Source organism: Crocodylus porosus, unplaced genomic scaffold, assembly GCF_001723895.1.
Source record: "Crocodylus porosus isolate Cpor-Errol unplaced genomic scaffold, CroPor_comp1, whole genome shotgun sequence".
Lineage (NCBI taxonomy): Eukaryota > Metazoa > Chordata > Crocodylia > Crocodylidae > Crocodylus > Crocodylus porosus.
Genome location: NW_017728951.1, coordinates 9,568,120 through 9,585,513, shown reverse-complemented (window position 1 = coordinate 9,585,513; position 17,394 = coordinate 9,568,120). Strand labels below are relative to the sequence as shown.

The following is a 17,394-nucleotide window of genomic DNA, read 5'->3' as shown; positions in this document are numbered from 1 at the left end:
GTGCTCTGGAAAGAGCAATATAAACTGACTTGAATACCTTATTAATTTTAGGGCAGTCCCAAAATGAGGAAAAAAAAGGGGAAAAAAAAAGAAAAAGAAATGCTAAACTGCACTTTTTAACACACTGTCAATCACTGTCAGCACTCCAAGTGGTTGAGCCACTATATGGGATTATTACGTGGTTATCTGGAAGTTATAATGAGGAAGGTGTTCGATTTAAGGATTACTAGTACTGTCTATTAAAGATAACATTTCAGCAAAGAAATAGGCTGCACTTGAACAGGACAGAAAGATAAAGTACCATGATTAAAGACTGTTACCGATTAGGTACTGCAATGTCATTTATATACAAGCTTCCCAGAATAACACGATCATAAAAGTATTTATATGAAAAAAAATGAAAACGTAAGCTTAAAGTTCAAAAAATAAAGAGAATGTGTTAGTCAGAATTAATTAAGATGTGATATGGAAATGGCAACAGATATATGGAATAAAACTTAGTTTCTATCAGTATTATAACAGTAAAAAATTAATTTATTTTCTAAACTAAAATCTGAAGTGAAGAATGAAGAACACAACTGAAATTATTACTGAAATAAAAAATGACTGGTTTTGGGGTTTAAGTGACTGGGGAGATCACTGTGACCCTCAGGAGACAATCTGAAGTCTGTGATTCTGCCAAGATGAAAAAAATAAAGGTTTACATTGAAGGAAAATGGAGCCATTGTTCGAGAACTGGCATGAATATTATTTTTGTAGCGAAAGTACCTGGAGAACTGCTAGGAAATAGTGGTTGAGATGGTGGCAGGTCACTTGCTGGAAGCAAACTTTGGGCATTGGTTACAAGACTAAGATGAAAGAAAGAAAAGAATACTATGGTAAAATTTACTTTAGGGCCAGAAGCACCCTCAAATCCAGAGTATTGGAGATTAGAAATCCAAACAATCAATCTAGTACAAATTATGGAGATTCAATTTTACCTGAGTCCTTTTGGCCTCTGCGTAAGGGGCATTACCCCTTCAAATATGTTCACGCTTAAAGATAATTTCAGACTTTAAATGCTGGCTGCTTCTTTCCACGGTGTACTGAAACTACTTCTGGTAAAATTGCCTTTATTTCACTTCATGGGCTGAAGGAAAGTGTCCTGGGGAACCTGAGTCTGGAAAGAATTCTACAACAGGAAAAGGCTATATCCGAGGCCGGCGAAATATTTCCACGTGCTAACCAAAGAACATTCATCTCCCCTCAAAGCTATCCGATTCCTGGCTCTGCCCCATAACTAATTCCCAAGCTAAGGTAAGTCTATTTCCCCTATTTGAAATATTTGTGTGTTTTGCTTCGTTGGTTACTAAACATATACCTGGCTCACCACTGCAGGTTTATAGCACTATTTCCATTGACTTCAGTGGTCTTAAATGAACAGAGAACTACATTAACTCAGTGGGCAATCAGACTCATGATATAATACTTACCTTTGGTCTCAGTTTCAACAATTTCAGTCCCCTCTCCCACCAGTGTCCTGAAACCAGGTTTTTTACAATTCATTCATTTCCTAAGGGTGTGCACAAACATAACGCTTAGACCTCAAGTTCTGTTTAAACCTCAAGCATCCGGATGTACAAGCCAGTCTAGAATGGTTTACATAGCCCAAGCTGCATCAAGAGTATACCTGGATAATCAATTATTTTGACTGGTTCTCTGTGAACCAGTTCAGTGTTATATAAGGGCTAGTATCAGGTTGGTCCTCTAGGCATCCCATGCCTCACTGCTTCTCACCCCACCGACCACCAAGTGGCTGCTCTGGTACACAGCTACAACTACTACTGCTTCCACCTCTCTAGCCTGCACTTGGCTGCAGTGTTTCTGGCTGGGGGATCTGGAAACAGCTCTCCCCAGCTTTTAAAGAACCAGACAGTTGCCTTCTTTTGATGCCAGTTGACCAGGGTTCTGTGTATCCCAGGCTTATTTGGTGCAGGAGGTGGCCAGGTGACCCTCTGCATGCCCATGGGGGTATGGACTCTGGAGGGCTGCCCAAGACCCTCACTGCCACTAATGAAAGAAAGCTAACTCATTCAAAACAGAGGAGAGGGTCACCCACAGGAGCCTCCAGGCATACAGAAGCAGGGGTCCAGGCAGCACCCCCACCAGGAGTAAATAAGCTCAGTTAAGTCTGGAATAAAAGGGATGATGACCCTCTAGAAAGTAAAAGTAACAAAACTAAGGAAAACCAAAAATGTGTACAAGTTGCCTCAGAACTGCTCTACTTCTTGGCAAAATTCTCATTGCCGGAGAAGAGAAGATGGGTAGTAAGCAGCTTCACTTAAAAACGTGTTCTTAAATTTACAGATCCCTTTCATTGTAGGCAAAGCATAAAAAAAATAATCCTGCTTCTCAAACACCCTCCTACTGCCTCTCCTTTGTGCACTGATAGCGCATAGGGAAGAGCTTCCTCTTTCTACTCCACTCACCTTCTTTCTTTACAGAATGCCATTAGGATTTGAATTCTAAGCACATCACTCTTGGAGCTTTTATAAACCAAGGAAAAAACCCTACAATTTCAGATCTATCCATCAAATCTACCCATTGCCATAATTTCAATGTTTCCTTTTCATTTGAATAATGTGAGCTGACAAAGTAGTCAAAACCTATAACCATCCACTGGCACTGTGTGTACAACAATGCAACCATGAGCCATTCTACCACTTAGAAAGAAAATTGGTCTTACCTGAATATTAAGCCTTCCTCTGTGGGCCCCAAGACCATATCGCTTTACTGTAGAAGCGTGGAGCTGGAAGTCAGTAATTTTTAATGTCTCCAGACCAAGAGGAGGACAGCCTGGAAAACAAAATTATAATTAAAACAAGGGATAATATAAACAAACAAATATTCAAGTTTGTTTGTACACTTGTGTCAAGTAGGCCAGATCTTTGGCTGGTGTGAATTAGCAGCAGGGCAGTCAATGAGATGGTGTCAGTTCCAGAGAAATGTTGATTTATTCCAGTTGGGATCTGGCCCTTTAAGTTTTCCTTAATAGCTTTTGTTCCTCTTTGCCATACCCTTTCTTTTTCCACAGATATGCACAGTATTTCCTGTCAAGTGCTCCTCAGCACGAAATGCCAGCAGAATAGCCTTTTATTTTTCTCTCTTTTTGGCATTTTCTTTTTGGTCTCTTGTTTTGATTTCTCCCGTTCCCTTTCCAAGCTACTGTATAACATTCTGTTTCTAATTAAAGCCTATCCTGGAGATTGCAGTCACACACACTTTGTACAATGGCATCTGTTACAAAGGCCTGGGAGGCCACACTGCTGAGCCTTGTAGAAGTAATGACTAAGCACGAACAGAGCAAATTTGAAACAAGGGGCCACCTCTCTAGGCGCCGAACTGTGCAGAATTTTGAACAAAGAAAAACTAAGGGCATTACCTTTCCAGCTGTCAGTACTGCAGCAAAATCCTGCCTTAAGGCCTTGCTTTAGGAGATAAGACTCCAGGATTCTACTATATGATTGACAGGAAAAAAATATCATCTAAGTGTTTTGGTTGGCCCCTTTACTTCCACACCAGGATATCTGAACTCATCACAATCTCACCTGTTTATCTTCTCAGTGCCCCTGCCAGAGAGGGAAGTTCTGTTCTCAAAACTCATCGTCGGGCGTGTAGGCACATTGAGATTAAGGGTGAATACCAAACTCTATACCGTTAGGTGTGCTCAGAGCATATCTACCAGGTTGGGCTCAGGGGCACGGCCATGTAGTTTCTCAACCCTTAACAGCCTAAAGTGGGACAAAGATGCCTATATAGCTTGAAGTGGTGTCTTTCAGTGTGTATACCTGCTCAATTATAGATGTCTACATCCATTTTTACCAGGCAATTTAGATGCCTAAGGGAGGCTAGTAAAATTTCTGTGAATCTCTCTCTCTAAATTCTACCTCAGCCTCATGTAAAGACCCAAGTACCTTTGTAAATCTCAGTTTAAGCATGTAGCTGGCTTACTTTTCAGAGCTTGGGTTGAATCCTAGGCTTGAGATCCTGCTGTTTTGACTGGTGGAGCTCATCCACCAATCAGGAGGCAGCTAGAGAAATAACATCACACCCCTTTTTTGAGGGGAGGGGCAGAAGAGCTCCCCGGACCTGATTGAAGACTGCAAACTGTCAGGTCCGGAAGACTTCAGGGGCAGAGCCGTGGAGCACATAAAAGGAGCTGCGTGCCCAGCACAAGGGCAGATGCGTTGGGGACTGAGAAGAGAGAAGTGTGGGGCATAGAAGAGCTGAGGAGAGCTGCTCAGCAAGGTCAAGCAGTAGCCCAGGAAGAGCCCCTGAAGACTTCTAATCAGCAGGGAACAAGGGACAGCTCCAGTGGTTTGGGCCTTGGTGCATGGTGCATGGCATGCAGACCCTGGGAGCTGCGTGGGGCAGCTTGGGTCTGCAACCTCTGGCATGCAGCGAGAGACAAGGTGCACAGGCCGGTGCATGGAGCAGGAGCTTTGGAGCCCCTAGGGCAGCTCAGGTCCTCAACCCCCAGAACAAGGCTGGAAGCTCAGTGCAGGAGGCACTGCACGGAGGGTGAGAGACCCTGGCCTGGGAGCCGCTTGAGGTGGCTCGGGTCTACAGCTGCTGACACAGGGCAGCAGCTCAGTGCAGATGATGCAGCCCAGAGGGTCTGGGAACAGACCATGCCCCGATGTTGCACAAGGCTGTCCAGGCCTCCAACCCTTAGCACAAGGTGAAATGTCCACTACATACAGCAGGGCCTGTGGCCCTAAGCCAGGATGGTGGCAGCAGAGTCAGGCAGCAGGAAAACCCGGCAGGGACAGAGCTTGACCTGGAGAACAAGAGGCAACTCTCCAGGACTGTGGAGTAGTAGCAAGTTACCCTGGAGAGAAGATCCCCACAGGGGAACCCCGCCTCCCCCCCACAACTGGGTCTGATATGTGTGTGTGTATATGTGTGTGTGTGTGTATTATAGGGTTTATTGTTCTGTAAACTTGTACATAGATTATATATGTATATATGTCCTTACCCTTTAATGGTTTTGTTGCAATAATAAATCTGTATTTAATTAATTGATTGACTAGATCTGACTCTATAGGGCACGGAGGTGGCCACTGGGCTGTTGTGTCCCTCCACAGCACACTGCCTTGCCAATAATTCCCTCAGTCGGAGAGGGAAGTACAAACCCATGTACACCCGAGCTACCAGAGTTTGTCCAAATTCACACCAGAAGTCTCTGGCAGAGCACAAAATGAACTGGAGTTTCATGTGTCCTAACCCAGAGCTCTAATAACTAAACCAGCCTTCCTGCCTGCTTGAATTTAGAGCCATGATGCAGGCTTAAAAGACACTAGCGACATCAGGGGATTGATAACATACCTCATAACATGAGAAATGGGCTTCAAGTCCACCTAGATCCCAGTTTACATATAGATTTTGAAACCGCTAACTCAAGTTTCAGGAGTGTTTCCATCAGAGAATCTGATCGTCACACACAATTTTGTGCTATTATAAGCACGGTGACAAAAATACATAAGGTTTCATGTGCTCTTACCTAATTCAGGCACAATTAGGTAAGAGCCCCCTGGAACAAAGTCAGGCAGCTAAGTTGTATTTGCTGACCTTTAGAAAAAGGTTTGGAAACTTCATCAATGACAGAAGTAGCACCTGGTCTTACCAAAGTCAATGGCAAAACTCCTGTTTGACTACAGGGGAAACAGGCTGGCAAGTAGTATGAAGAAAACACACAATAGTATTTGCAGTGGCAGGGAGGGATTAAGTACCAACAATGGCCTCAGTTATAAAGTGAGAGCAAGGGACAGAATTGATGCAGACCCTGGCTGGAAAAGTTTTAATCCAATTCATGGAAAAAACAAAAAGACAAGATACACTGGGAAAACCAGAGGAAGGGATATCTTAGAGGGGTTTTTGCTGCTGTTTAATTCTATTTGGGTATTTCAAAATTCATTGTGCTCTAAACAAGACATGTCTCAGGTTGCAACAAAGATTTCTACTGAGATTAAATTACAGAGCTAAGAATATATAATAAGAACTATATTCCTTAGCTCCACCAAATCCTGGACAGATTTAGAAATCACGCTAAGGGGATAAACCTGCAAACTCTTCTGCACCTGAAAACATTTAGTCACATGAGCAGGACCATGGCACTTAACTACCTAAAATTACTCAGGTATGTAAATGTTGGCAGCTGAAATGTTGAATGCAGGAAACTGCAGTAGAAGGGTAAAAAAATTTGCAGCATGCTCTCTTTATCCTCCCCCACAACACCCATTTGCTGCCACTATGCAAGACAGTAGGCCTGTGCGAATAGGCAGCTCTTCAATCTGGCCGCTTTGGATGCCAGGGATCCGGCCATAGGGTATAATGGGGAAATCAATGAAACATCTATAACTTTGTTGTTTTTTGTCTGATTTGGATAAGACTTGCAGGAGTTTCAAAGCACCATGATATGAGTTTGGCCTGTCAGCAGCTAGAGCTGCAGGGCCCCAGAATCCAGAACCCCTTCACCTATCTCCTTGGCAGCTAGCAGGCTTCGTGGCCGCAGCAGGGGCTAGCAGTCCTGCACCTTTCACCCTGCTGCACCTTAACACACAGTGTCACCCATGTCACGAGTTTTGCTTGTCCGCAGCTTGAGGTGCAGTTTCCCACAAACCCCTGCACTTATCTCCTTGAAACCTGGCAGGTTTGTGTCCTCATCAGGGGCCACCACCACTGCAGTTTTCAGCTCACTGTGCCTTAACACATACAGGGTCATCTATGTCACGAGTTTTGCCTGTCAGCAGCTTGAGGTGCAGTTCCCCCCAAACCCCTGCACCTTTCAACTTGAAACTCGGCAGGCTTTGTGGCCTCAGCAGGGGCTATCACCCCTGCAGTTTTGACCCCACTGTGGCTTAACACATACACATGACGTGAGTTTTGCTTTCAAGAATCTGGGGTGCAGTTCCCCCCCAACCCCTATACCTATCTTCTTGAAACTTGGCAGGTTTTGTGGCCTCACCAGGAGCTACCATCCCTGCACCCCCCTGTGGTGTAATACACACAAACTTGACGTGTGTTTTGCTTTCAAGAATTTGGGGTGCAGTTCCCCCCACACCCATCTTCATGAAACTTGGTAAACTTCATGCTCTCAGCAGAGGCTACCATCCTTGCACGTTTAATCCAAATCAGACAAAAAACAACGAAGTTATAGATATTCCATTGATTCCCATTATACCCTATGGCTGGATCTCTGAAGCAGCTCCAAAGCTTTTCCAAAGTGGTTCGGAAGCTCCGACCCGATTCAGAAAGCTTCAAAAAGCCAGCACTTTGATCTGGACATTCTGCTTCAGTGTCTGAAGCCTCCAAATCTTCTCTGGATCTGAAGCATGGTCTGAAGCCTCGCACAGCCCTACGAAACAGGGCTATTTGTTATGCAGGAAACAGTGAGCCTAGGTCCACCAAGAATACTTTCCTCGGTTAAGGAGACCACTACATACATAATAGAAGATTTCTTGGCACATCAAAACAGGAATGGGAATGTCAGTCATTGGGTAATAACAGGTGTTCTCAGTAGGGGGACCAAGCAGAGCAGGGCCACTGCCCTTTGCACAAGCCCGATGAATCTGTGAATGCTTCCTAGTAAAAATCTGCCCATAAACATGCATGGAGTAACAGAAATATGGCCCCACAGTCACCCAGGTGGAGCCTCATTCTTGGTCTGATAGATGGCGAATTTGGCTAAAGTCAGAAAAAGGTTCACCAATAGGTCCCAGGAGGGCAGTGCATAAAAGAAAAGGTGCAGGGGAAAACTGCAGCCAAAACCTGAGGGGGAGGTTCCTGAGGAGGCAGCAGAGGGGCTGTGACCTGACACCCTCAAGGTACCAAGTAGTTAGATAATATATAGTCATAGCTGCAAATTCTGAGCCTTTCTGATCGGTTATACATTTACTACAACCTGTATATGGATACAGCCAGCCAACATTTCCAATTCTGTTGCATTACTAGTCAAGACATCATTAGGCACAACTTTTCTACACAGGTGCCTTTGAAGATAGGTTCAAATACATGTCATTCTCCTTCACTCTGCATTTGCAAGATTAAGGCTTTCCGCACAACTTCTATTAGAATTTAGAGTGCATAGCTAACAAGGTGCTTCAGTATTCACTACTATTTACCATATAACTTTGTAAATACACATTCTCAGAAATACAGATCAATTTAATCCATAGACAAAGATAAATTGTATAGGGAAGGGAAGCACTACCAGGTGCATCCACACGAGATGCTACATCGCCATCGCAATGCACAGCATGTCGATAGGCACAAACTATGATGCTGCCTCTACACCACCTAGCAACACTCTCCCTCGCTATAGCATTTTGCTACAGCTAACAGCAAAAAGTAACCAGGCACCGCCATCACGGTGCAGTAATGGTCTGTGGGGAACTTGGCAGGTCCAGCGGGGTTGGCAGGAGTGGGAAGATCTAGCAGGTCTTCAGGGGGAGGCAATGGATTTGTGGGGGGTGAAAGGGTGTCCAGCTGTTACTGCACCATCGTTTAATACTTCCTTTAGGGTAGTAACATAGTAACAATGGCACCGTAGGAGCACATGTAGACAAGATATGTGCACTGAAACTCATCTGTCCTACCTCAGTTGTTAATCTCTTTTTTCCCACTGAGGCAATTTTTTCCATAAAGCACAAAATGTCTTTGTATATTTTGTGTTATTTAATAAAGATTCAATTTGGAAATTATTTCTCTTTTATTAGTCTTTTGGGGCAAAGCAACCAAATGGCTCTTTTACTTAAAATAGACTTTCTATGAATGTTTGTTCCATATTCAGCTTTTTCAGCAAAAAATGGTGTGGTTTTGTTATTTATGCATATCTATCATTTTAAAGAATAGCAAATTTGATCACACTGAATTTCCACAAATAAGTCTCTCCCTGTCTAACTCTTCGACCCACATGGCTACCCCTATCTGCAAATGGAGAAATATCAGCCCACTGTAGTCTAACAGTTCCTGCGACATTTGTAAGAAGAATTTGCTCTATTCATTTTTTATGATCCTAAATGTGTTTTAGCTCCTGGAGCTTTGTCCAATTTAACTACGTAAGAATCTTATGACACTTCAAAATGTTTATTTATTTTGAAGTTTTTGTTATGCAGATACAGTCCAGGAAAGATCAAACAAAGTCGAGACACCACTGATATTTATTTGAGACAGAATATTCCATACACATATAACACTTTTATACGCTGTCTTTTTATTCTTTGTCACTTCTATCTATGCATGTGAAACCTGATCTTCCATGATTGATGGCAACAGAAAAGCTTCTTCAGCTTTAAATGGGAGTTAGATCAGATCCTCATTAAGCTGAGTTCAAGTCCATCACAGCTCTTGCAATACAACTGGCTGCAGTTAAATAAGTGGAATGTCTGTGAATATTTACAGCATGGGCTTGATCTTCACCTATCCTGAATAACCGCAACTCCCGTTGAGTCCAAGCACAATTGTGGGTACTTAGAACCTCTTACAAACAGGTCCATAATGCCAATTTCTTTGGTATATCAAAAGCCGTGTGCACCAAATCTTAAACTTCAAATCAACAGCCTTCCCAGGATGATAAGGTGCATCCTGTAATAAATATTTTGTCATTGCAAGGATGGAAATCACAGGAGGGACATTTTGATTTGCTTGCTGTTCCTATTACCAGCAGCATACTATAATTTCAGTTAGTCCCTTCTGTAGATGGCAGCCCACAAGCTTACTGATTTCATTAGAGCCTTACTCCTTTTAGGGTATGTGCACAAGTTCATGGTACTCAGTCTATGATCACATGGCTTTCCTTAAGCCAAGTGGTTATCGATTAGGTGTAGCATGTGCGTGCATTTGCTACTGCTGGGAACTGTACTGGGAGCACAAGTTAAGTAAGTTAGGGTGGCAGGGTGGGGGCGGGCCTAGCAGGCCTGTGGAGGACTCGGCAGGTCCAGCGGGTTGGCAGGACTGGGGAGAGCTGGCAGGTCTTCAGGGGGAGGCATTGGGTCTGTGGGGGGAGAAGGGGTGTCTGAAAGTAAGACGGTCAGGGGGCTAAAAATAGCCCAGTTAAGACCTAGGGCTGCACTCCAAAACGTACAAGACTTTTGTTAGGTCAGACTAACCTGTTCTCAATCTAACTTAGTTTACCTCCTCTGGTGAGCTAATTTAGACCAGGTAGGCAGGCCATTTTTATTTTTTGCCCAATCTAACCTCCCAAAACATCTGTATAGATTAGCACTTAGATCAACCTAACCATAGCTAGATCAATCTAAGCATCAGTCTCCACTTCTACACATGCCTTTAGTGACCTCTAAGCCCACTACAGACATTGCACACTGATCTGCTAGCACATACAATCTTGCATACCATGGTAAAATTTCCTCTTGGTCAACCATGCCATTAGTACTTCTACTTCTGTAGTGGTTTTAATGTCTGTTTGCAATTTCCTACCCTGGCTACAGACAGGATGTTCAGCTACTTAAGTGCATGGTTAACTTCAGTGTTTCAGGCATATTGGTTGTAACGGTGTTGGTCTAAAGTCATAGACAGACAAAACTTTTGGGGTAGAGGCAATATCTTTTATTAGACCAACTAAATAGTTGCAAAATTTTTTTCTTCTTTGCAAGCTTTCGAGCCAACACACCCTTCATCAGGCAAAGGAGAATTCAAAGATTGTAATTTTTTTCCCAGGTAGAAAAGAAACTTCTTGTTGCACAGGGGAACTCAGAGATGGCAGGGTAGGTTTCCCTGGATAGGAAAGCCAGTTTGTAAAAAAGCTGCTCTGTGAGTATGTCAATGAAGCGCAGACAAAGGCTGAAGCAGGCAGGTTACCTAGAGGTGTCAGATGGCAAGCAGGGTATTGAATATGGCTTCTTTCTTGTTCATTTGAGAAGTTTTCATTTAGAAATGCCAAAATACAATATCTTCCATGTTTCAGGGATACTGATTGTAGCTGCGTTGGTCTAAAGGCATAAGCAGACAAAACTTTTCGGGTCAAGGCGGTATCTTTTATTTGACCAACTTCAGGTAACCTGAGGGTAATGAAGCTACTCGCACATTGAATGTTAAACAGTTGCTCCAGTGTTTTGCTGCATCACAACCTTAATCTTGAAGATTTTATTCCCAGTTTGTGAGCCAAACCTGTATCTCACTGAAATCCGTGTAAAGACTATGGCTAGGGACAGAAATCACACATAAACTGGTATAAGTGATTGGAAACCAATTCAAATCTGTAACCCAACAGAAGTTCAGTGCACATAAACCACTTTCAAAATGGCCACAACCAGTTTAAGATAAATCTGGATGGATGTAGTAACAGACATAACTGATTTAGGTTAAATCAGTTTATTGAAATTCTGTCCCAGATCCCCTCCATATTCAAGTTAATTCACAGTCCCCAGTATCTGAGGATGTTTTGCATCTTCCCCCACAAACCCCTCCACAGGATAGGTGGGTTAGCCTTGACTCAAACGGCCTTCTCCAGCCAAGCAGGAAAGCATGCTCTACCACCCCCCAGCTTCTGGCCTGGGCCACTGCAGACATGTGGCTGCATTTCCAGAATCAAAAGTGAATGTCTGTTCACTTGCTCATCAGTTCAATCTATGTAGCTTAGACTAACCTGTGATGATTGAATCAATTCAGCCTTAGCCTTTGTGTCTTTTAATATCTTTTTAAATATTGAAACAAAGTGCACAGCCGAATTCATTCTCAATGTGTAATTGTAAACATATTGTTCTGAAAGCTCTAAGTGTCCACTTCCTCTGGCTCTTCACATGATAGCTCATCATTTTACGTCTGTTATGTCACAACCATCCTAACCAGGCAGTGAACCTGAAAAGGCTTTTATCTGTGCTGTAACAGTAAAGGCAGTTTTCTGCCAAGCAGCTTTTTAACTAAGAATATGTTCTCCGATTGTTTTGTGTCATAAACATTGCCATGGACAGCCTTTGTGGGGGCTGGATGAAATGGAAAAACATTCTCCATTTAGTCTAAATAACTTGTTTTATTTATAGCCCTGGATCATTTTGGGGGAACATGTTATAGCTAAATTCTGCTGTCTTGAGGATGCTCTCACACAAGTGTGAAATTTTCACAGATGTTTGTGACTCACATCATTTACTTGGTATGCTATCGTAGCTTCTCTGAGGAGCCAAATTCATTGACTTTGGCTATAGGGGGTTCTCCTTGTCTTTGTTCTTTATATGCTATAATTCTCTTCTGCTCCCAGTTCAGGCTACCAATCCCCCATAAGAGTTGAAATACTAAAGGCAGAGGAAGGTACTTCAGGCACACACTTCACTTTTATTTCTTCTTTCTATAAAGCCATTCCCTGTGCACCAACAGAAAAGAGCAGGCTATCTGTGAGCTCACAACAAATCATATATATAGAAGGTGCAATACTGAATTTATAGGTCCAGATCAAAGATCGAGTAGGGGAATAAAGATATTCCAAAAAAGTACTCCATCTTAGGAGAGCACTGATTGTACCCTAATCTTCCAACAGAGCCATACAGCTTTCTAACATGAGCAACAACCAAAGCATGAAGAATAAGACATTAGGGATTTTCTACATAAGAAAAAGACCATGTTTTATAACCCAACATCCATTCCCTTTTCAGTACAAACTGTAAGATAAAAAATCCCTGCAGATGTCTTGTAAGGCAGCAGTTCTGGTGTGACACATTCATTTTATGGTAAACAGAGAGGGCTTGAGTCAAAGTCCACTGAGGTCAATATAAGTTTAATGATCTTCATAAAGTTAAAATAATTATTTGTGGACAATGTTTTATTCATTAAATGCATCTTTTAAGGAACCTTTTATGGCATTATATTTTAGTCTCTGGACTGTTAATCAGTGTAGGTCACCTGTGGCATTGAATTAAAATAGGTTTCAAAGTTGAGCTTTAAACATTTTTCTTTATCTTACACTTCCAAAAAAAGTTCATTTAAAATATTAAAACTTGCCAAAAAATTTTACAGAATTTTTTTCTGACTTAGTTGGTTGTAAAGATTCTCCTATGTCTTTCATAAAAAGTTTCAGTTTCAACAAAGTGGAATTTTTTTAATGGGAAAAAAAATATCACTGAAAAATGAGAAACCAGCTTTACTCCACAGTGGCTTTTTTTATATCGTTTTCTCAAGGATTATGATAAGTGTGCACATCCACCTGGTGCCTCAAGGTGATGGGAAAAAGAGCCAGTAGTAACATTCCTATGTGAACACGTCCTCTTTCTCAAGGCTCTGCTAGCATATACTATGAGCTCTTTGGTGTCAGTGCTGCTTCAAGGTCGCCTTTTGGGCCATGGCAATGTAGCTCTAACTACTACAAAGTACTTTAAGACTGATACCTTGCTTTTGTTTTTGTTCTTTCAAATGCTTGTTGTTCGATCTCTGACCCTTTGCACAGTGCATGCATCTCCCTCAAGGATTCTTATAGGTGTTCACATCACCTGCAATCTATAAATCATTTCAGTGAGTCCCTGAGTAAATTAACACTGTAGTCAGAAGTGTCACTGCAGCTTGCAGAAGCTGTGATGAAGCTAGCACTGGTAAAAATAACAATGAAGACACTCAATAACAACAATCTGACCCACAACAGAAAGTAGATTTCAGCTTTAGAGGTACATACTTGAATTGATTGCTCACAGTGAAATCCATGTCAAAGCAGCCTGATGGCTAGCAGCCATGCCTATTGCCTGCAATGGTGATTCTCTGTGGTGGCACCTTCAAGCACGCTGTACCGCTCCAGGCAGACTGCCTCCTGAACTGCAAGCATCATGGCAACCAGTGCAGGCACCCTGAGAGCACTAATTAACACTTCTGAATGACTGTGCCAGTTATTCTGCCCCAAAGAAGTTAGCCCACCTGCAGCACCACACAGCTGCAAGTACACTGTTCGTAGCTTGGGAGGCAGTCTGCCACAAGCAATGCAGCATGCTGGATGCTGTTGCTGCCCAGGATGGGAAGTTCACCACCTTACACAAGCAGGCTAGGTTGAAACTAGCAGAAGTGGGTCTATGTTTGCTGCAATCATTCTTCCTGATGCCAGTACAGAGATACCTCCAGTTTCTCTTGGTTTTGGCAGAACCCTTCAGAAATCAACAGATAGCCCATTTAAGGGCCTTTTGTTCTATTCATCAACAGCTTATCTAAATTCTGCCCAATAGTTCTCTTTGAGTGCCTGTTTAGAAATTCTTACAGCAAGCCATCATCATCTTGGATTGCCTTTTTCTTGACACCTCATCCTCAACGAGAATGTCATCAGCTGAATGTCATGACTTGTTCACTTTACAGTGGAAAGCACCTGGGGCCAGATGGATAACCATGGGCACTTATACCCAGCAGTACCTGCCTAAAAGTGGCAAAGTTGTTAGGGGGGCTGGTTTAATACACCAGAACCCATTTTTGAAGCTATAAAGAGTGAACCCTTTTACCTTGGACAAACAGGATAGCATTTTCAGTTGCTGGTAATGAAGAGGGACTTCTTTCCTGTTAAGTGATTTTAGACCAGTGCCAATCTTCCATGCATGCTGAAGCTCACCCCAACAAAGAGAGATACACTTCACACTCCCTTTCTTCTCTGATTACGATTCATCCCCTTCAGCAATCAAAGCCCATTAAAAATAGCACCACCTGTTTTGCTTCACATAAGAAATCTGCAGTTGCTGTTTGAGACTACTGTATCTGGAATGACACCTTGATCAGAAATAGGCAAGCAACATTTTATCTTAATATTTTCACTGAGACATTTCTCTGGGGAATGTTACAGAAAAATAGTCTCCAAAATCTAAGCTGGCCAAAAGATAGGTATGCAATAAATATATATCATATTTCTTTTTTTCAGTAGATTCTGTCTCTCTTTTCCCCCCTCTATCCTGTTTTTCAGTATCTTTGCACTTGTCATGCACTGTCAATCCCATTTTTAGCCCTTTGTATTCACTGGAGTTTTCTCCTATTTCTCTTTTCACCTTCTCACCTAAGCAAAAAGTGAATCCAATAATGACTCATAGTAGAGCCAAACTCTCTAAATCCAACAATAGCTAAGTAGGATCGAAATTCGGCAAAACAGTTTAGCCTGCACATGTTCTCACTGAACAATACGTCGTTGGAAACAAATGTTCACAGCTGCAGAGCACTTTTACAATGGGTGATTGCATGAAAATTTAACCCTCATCTGATGAAATATCAGGGGCTCCATCAGGCAGAGCACTTTAGAGAACCTGCATACAGGTTCCCTGCAAGGGTTAATTTTCAGTGATTCCACTCACAGCTTCAAGGGGCTGACACAGGCAAGCACCAGCCCAGCCCCAACCCTGGGACTGTCACAAAGGGGAGACAGAGTATTCATAGTTTCTAGGGTCAGAAGGGACCTGAGCAGATCATCTAGTCCGAGCCCCTGCCATGGCAGGAGAGTACTGGGGTCAAATGACCCCAGCAAGATGTTCATCTAACCTCCTCACATGACCCCAGCAAGATGTTCATCTAACCTCATTCTCATTGTTCATTCTCCCTCCACAGCAGGGGAGGGAGGGTGATGGGAGAAGGGAGTCCCCATAACTGGACCCGCTAGCTACCCCTGCAATAGTGTTTTTTTTGTGGGGGTCAGGCCAGGCCCATGAAGTGTTTTTTTTACAGCAGCAGTGGCTCACGATCTGGGGGGAGCAGGGGGAACTGGGCTAGGCCTGTATGGAGAGGGGGGCTCCATTCCTTCCCTCACCTGAGGCTCTTGACAGCAGCAGCCATTGTTGCCATGCCTTGAGGTAGGGCACGGGGAGAAGGAAATGAAGACCCCCATCTTGTGGGCCCACCCAGCTTCCCCAAGCAGGGTAGATGGGGGGTACATGGTGGGTGGGCTCTGCCCCCTTTCTTTCCCCATCAGCCACTGCTGGTAGTTGCCAGCAGACAGTCTGGGCAGGGTTGGGGAGAGGAGCAGTCTGGCAGCTTCTGGAGTGCCCCCACCATGGCCAGTAGAGAAAGACTCTGAGCCTCTCCTGTCCAGCAAGTGAATGACTGTTGGGTTCAGTAGTGCTCAAACTCATGGCTCTGTGTAAAGCACCATGAGTCAGAGCACCTCCCTGACAGGCACTTGTGTACATGCCCTATATGCAGAGATGTAAGAGCAATTGAAACATATTTTGATGGTGCTTTAAACTGAGCCTTTCTTAACCCTTTTTCACCTGAGGGCTGTGGGATGTGGTGTCATATGACAACAGATCCCAACCAACCACACTTAATAAGATGACCACACTCAAAGATCATGAAATCTGAGCAGGCTTGCATCCTCCTCTTGGGCTGTGCCTGGAGAACAAGGTACTGGAACATCTGCTGGGAGGAGCAGTCAGCCAGGTCTGACCACTCATGAAGGTTCCTAGCCAGGATACAGGACCTCCATCTAACCCAGGAGGTGCACAGCCCCACCAGGGGAGATGTCTTGTTGGATCTGGTCCTGGCCACAGGCGACAACCTGGTGAGGGGTCTGCGGGTGCTTGACCACCTAGGCAACACTGATCATTGCCTGCTGGAATTCACCATCCAGCGCAAGGTGGCAAAGGCCTACAGCAAGGCAGCGGTCCTGGACTTCAGGAAAGCAGATTTCAATGAGGTAAGGAGAATAGTCAGGGAGGCACTGAGGTCCCGGAGGGGAGAGGAGTTGGGTGTCCAAGAAAAGTGGTCGTTCCTTAAGAAGACAATCCTCCAAGCCCAAAGAGAGGTAATGCCAACACAGATCAAAGGGGTCAAGAGGGTGCAATAGCCCCATGGCTCACCAAAAGCATACAGGAACATCTCCTAGCTAAAAAGGAGGTGTACACCCAATGGAAGGGAAGGGCCATCAACAGGGAGGACTATACCTCGGTTGCTCAGGGCTGTAGGAGGGCAGTCAGGAAGGCCAAGGCAGAAATAGAACTGGGACTAGCTACCCAGATCAAGGACAACAAGAAGTCCTTTTTTAAATAGGGGGTAAAAAGAAGGTACTGGGTAACGTGGGGCCTCTACAGGACATGTTAGGAAATCTGATTGTTGCACCAGACAGCAAAGCTAACCTATTTAACAATTTCTTTGCCTCCGTTTTTCTGAGCAGGGACTGGGTCACCCCCTGCACCAGGACCCCCATAAGACCCAGGGGAGGCACACCCAGGTCTACGGTCAGTGAGGGCCTAGTCAGGGAGCTTCTGGAGGGACTGGACGTATTTAAGTCAGCAGGTCCTGATGATCTCCACCCCAGAGTGCTAAGGGAATTAGCAGAGGTCATTGCTAATGACTTCTGCTAATCCCTGGCACAGCTTTACGAGCACTCATGGTACTCTGGCATGGTGCCAGAGGACTGGAAAAGGGCCAATGTGTTTCCCATTTTCAAAAAAGGGAGGAAGG

The 17,394-nt window shown here is 43.8% G+C and overlaps 1 protein-coding gene across 1 annotated transcript in view; it reads right to left on the bottom strand.

Moving 5' to 3' along the window:
* CPXM2 (carboxypeptidase X, M14 family member 2) overlaps window positions 1-17,394 on the bottom strand; it is a 152,501-nt gene that overhangs the window by 103,614 nt on the left and 31,493 nt on the right. Inside the window, exon 3 of the mRNA XM_019556202.1 lies at window positions 2,726-2,835. Coding sequence (XP_019411747.1) covers window positions 2,726-2,835 — 110 coding nt within the window. The remainder of the gene's footprint in view (window positions 1-2,725; window positions 2,836-17,394) is intronic.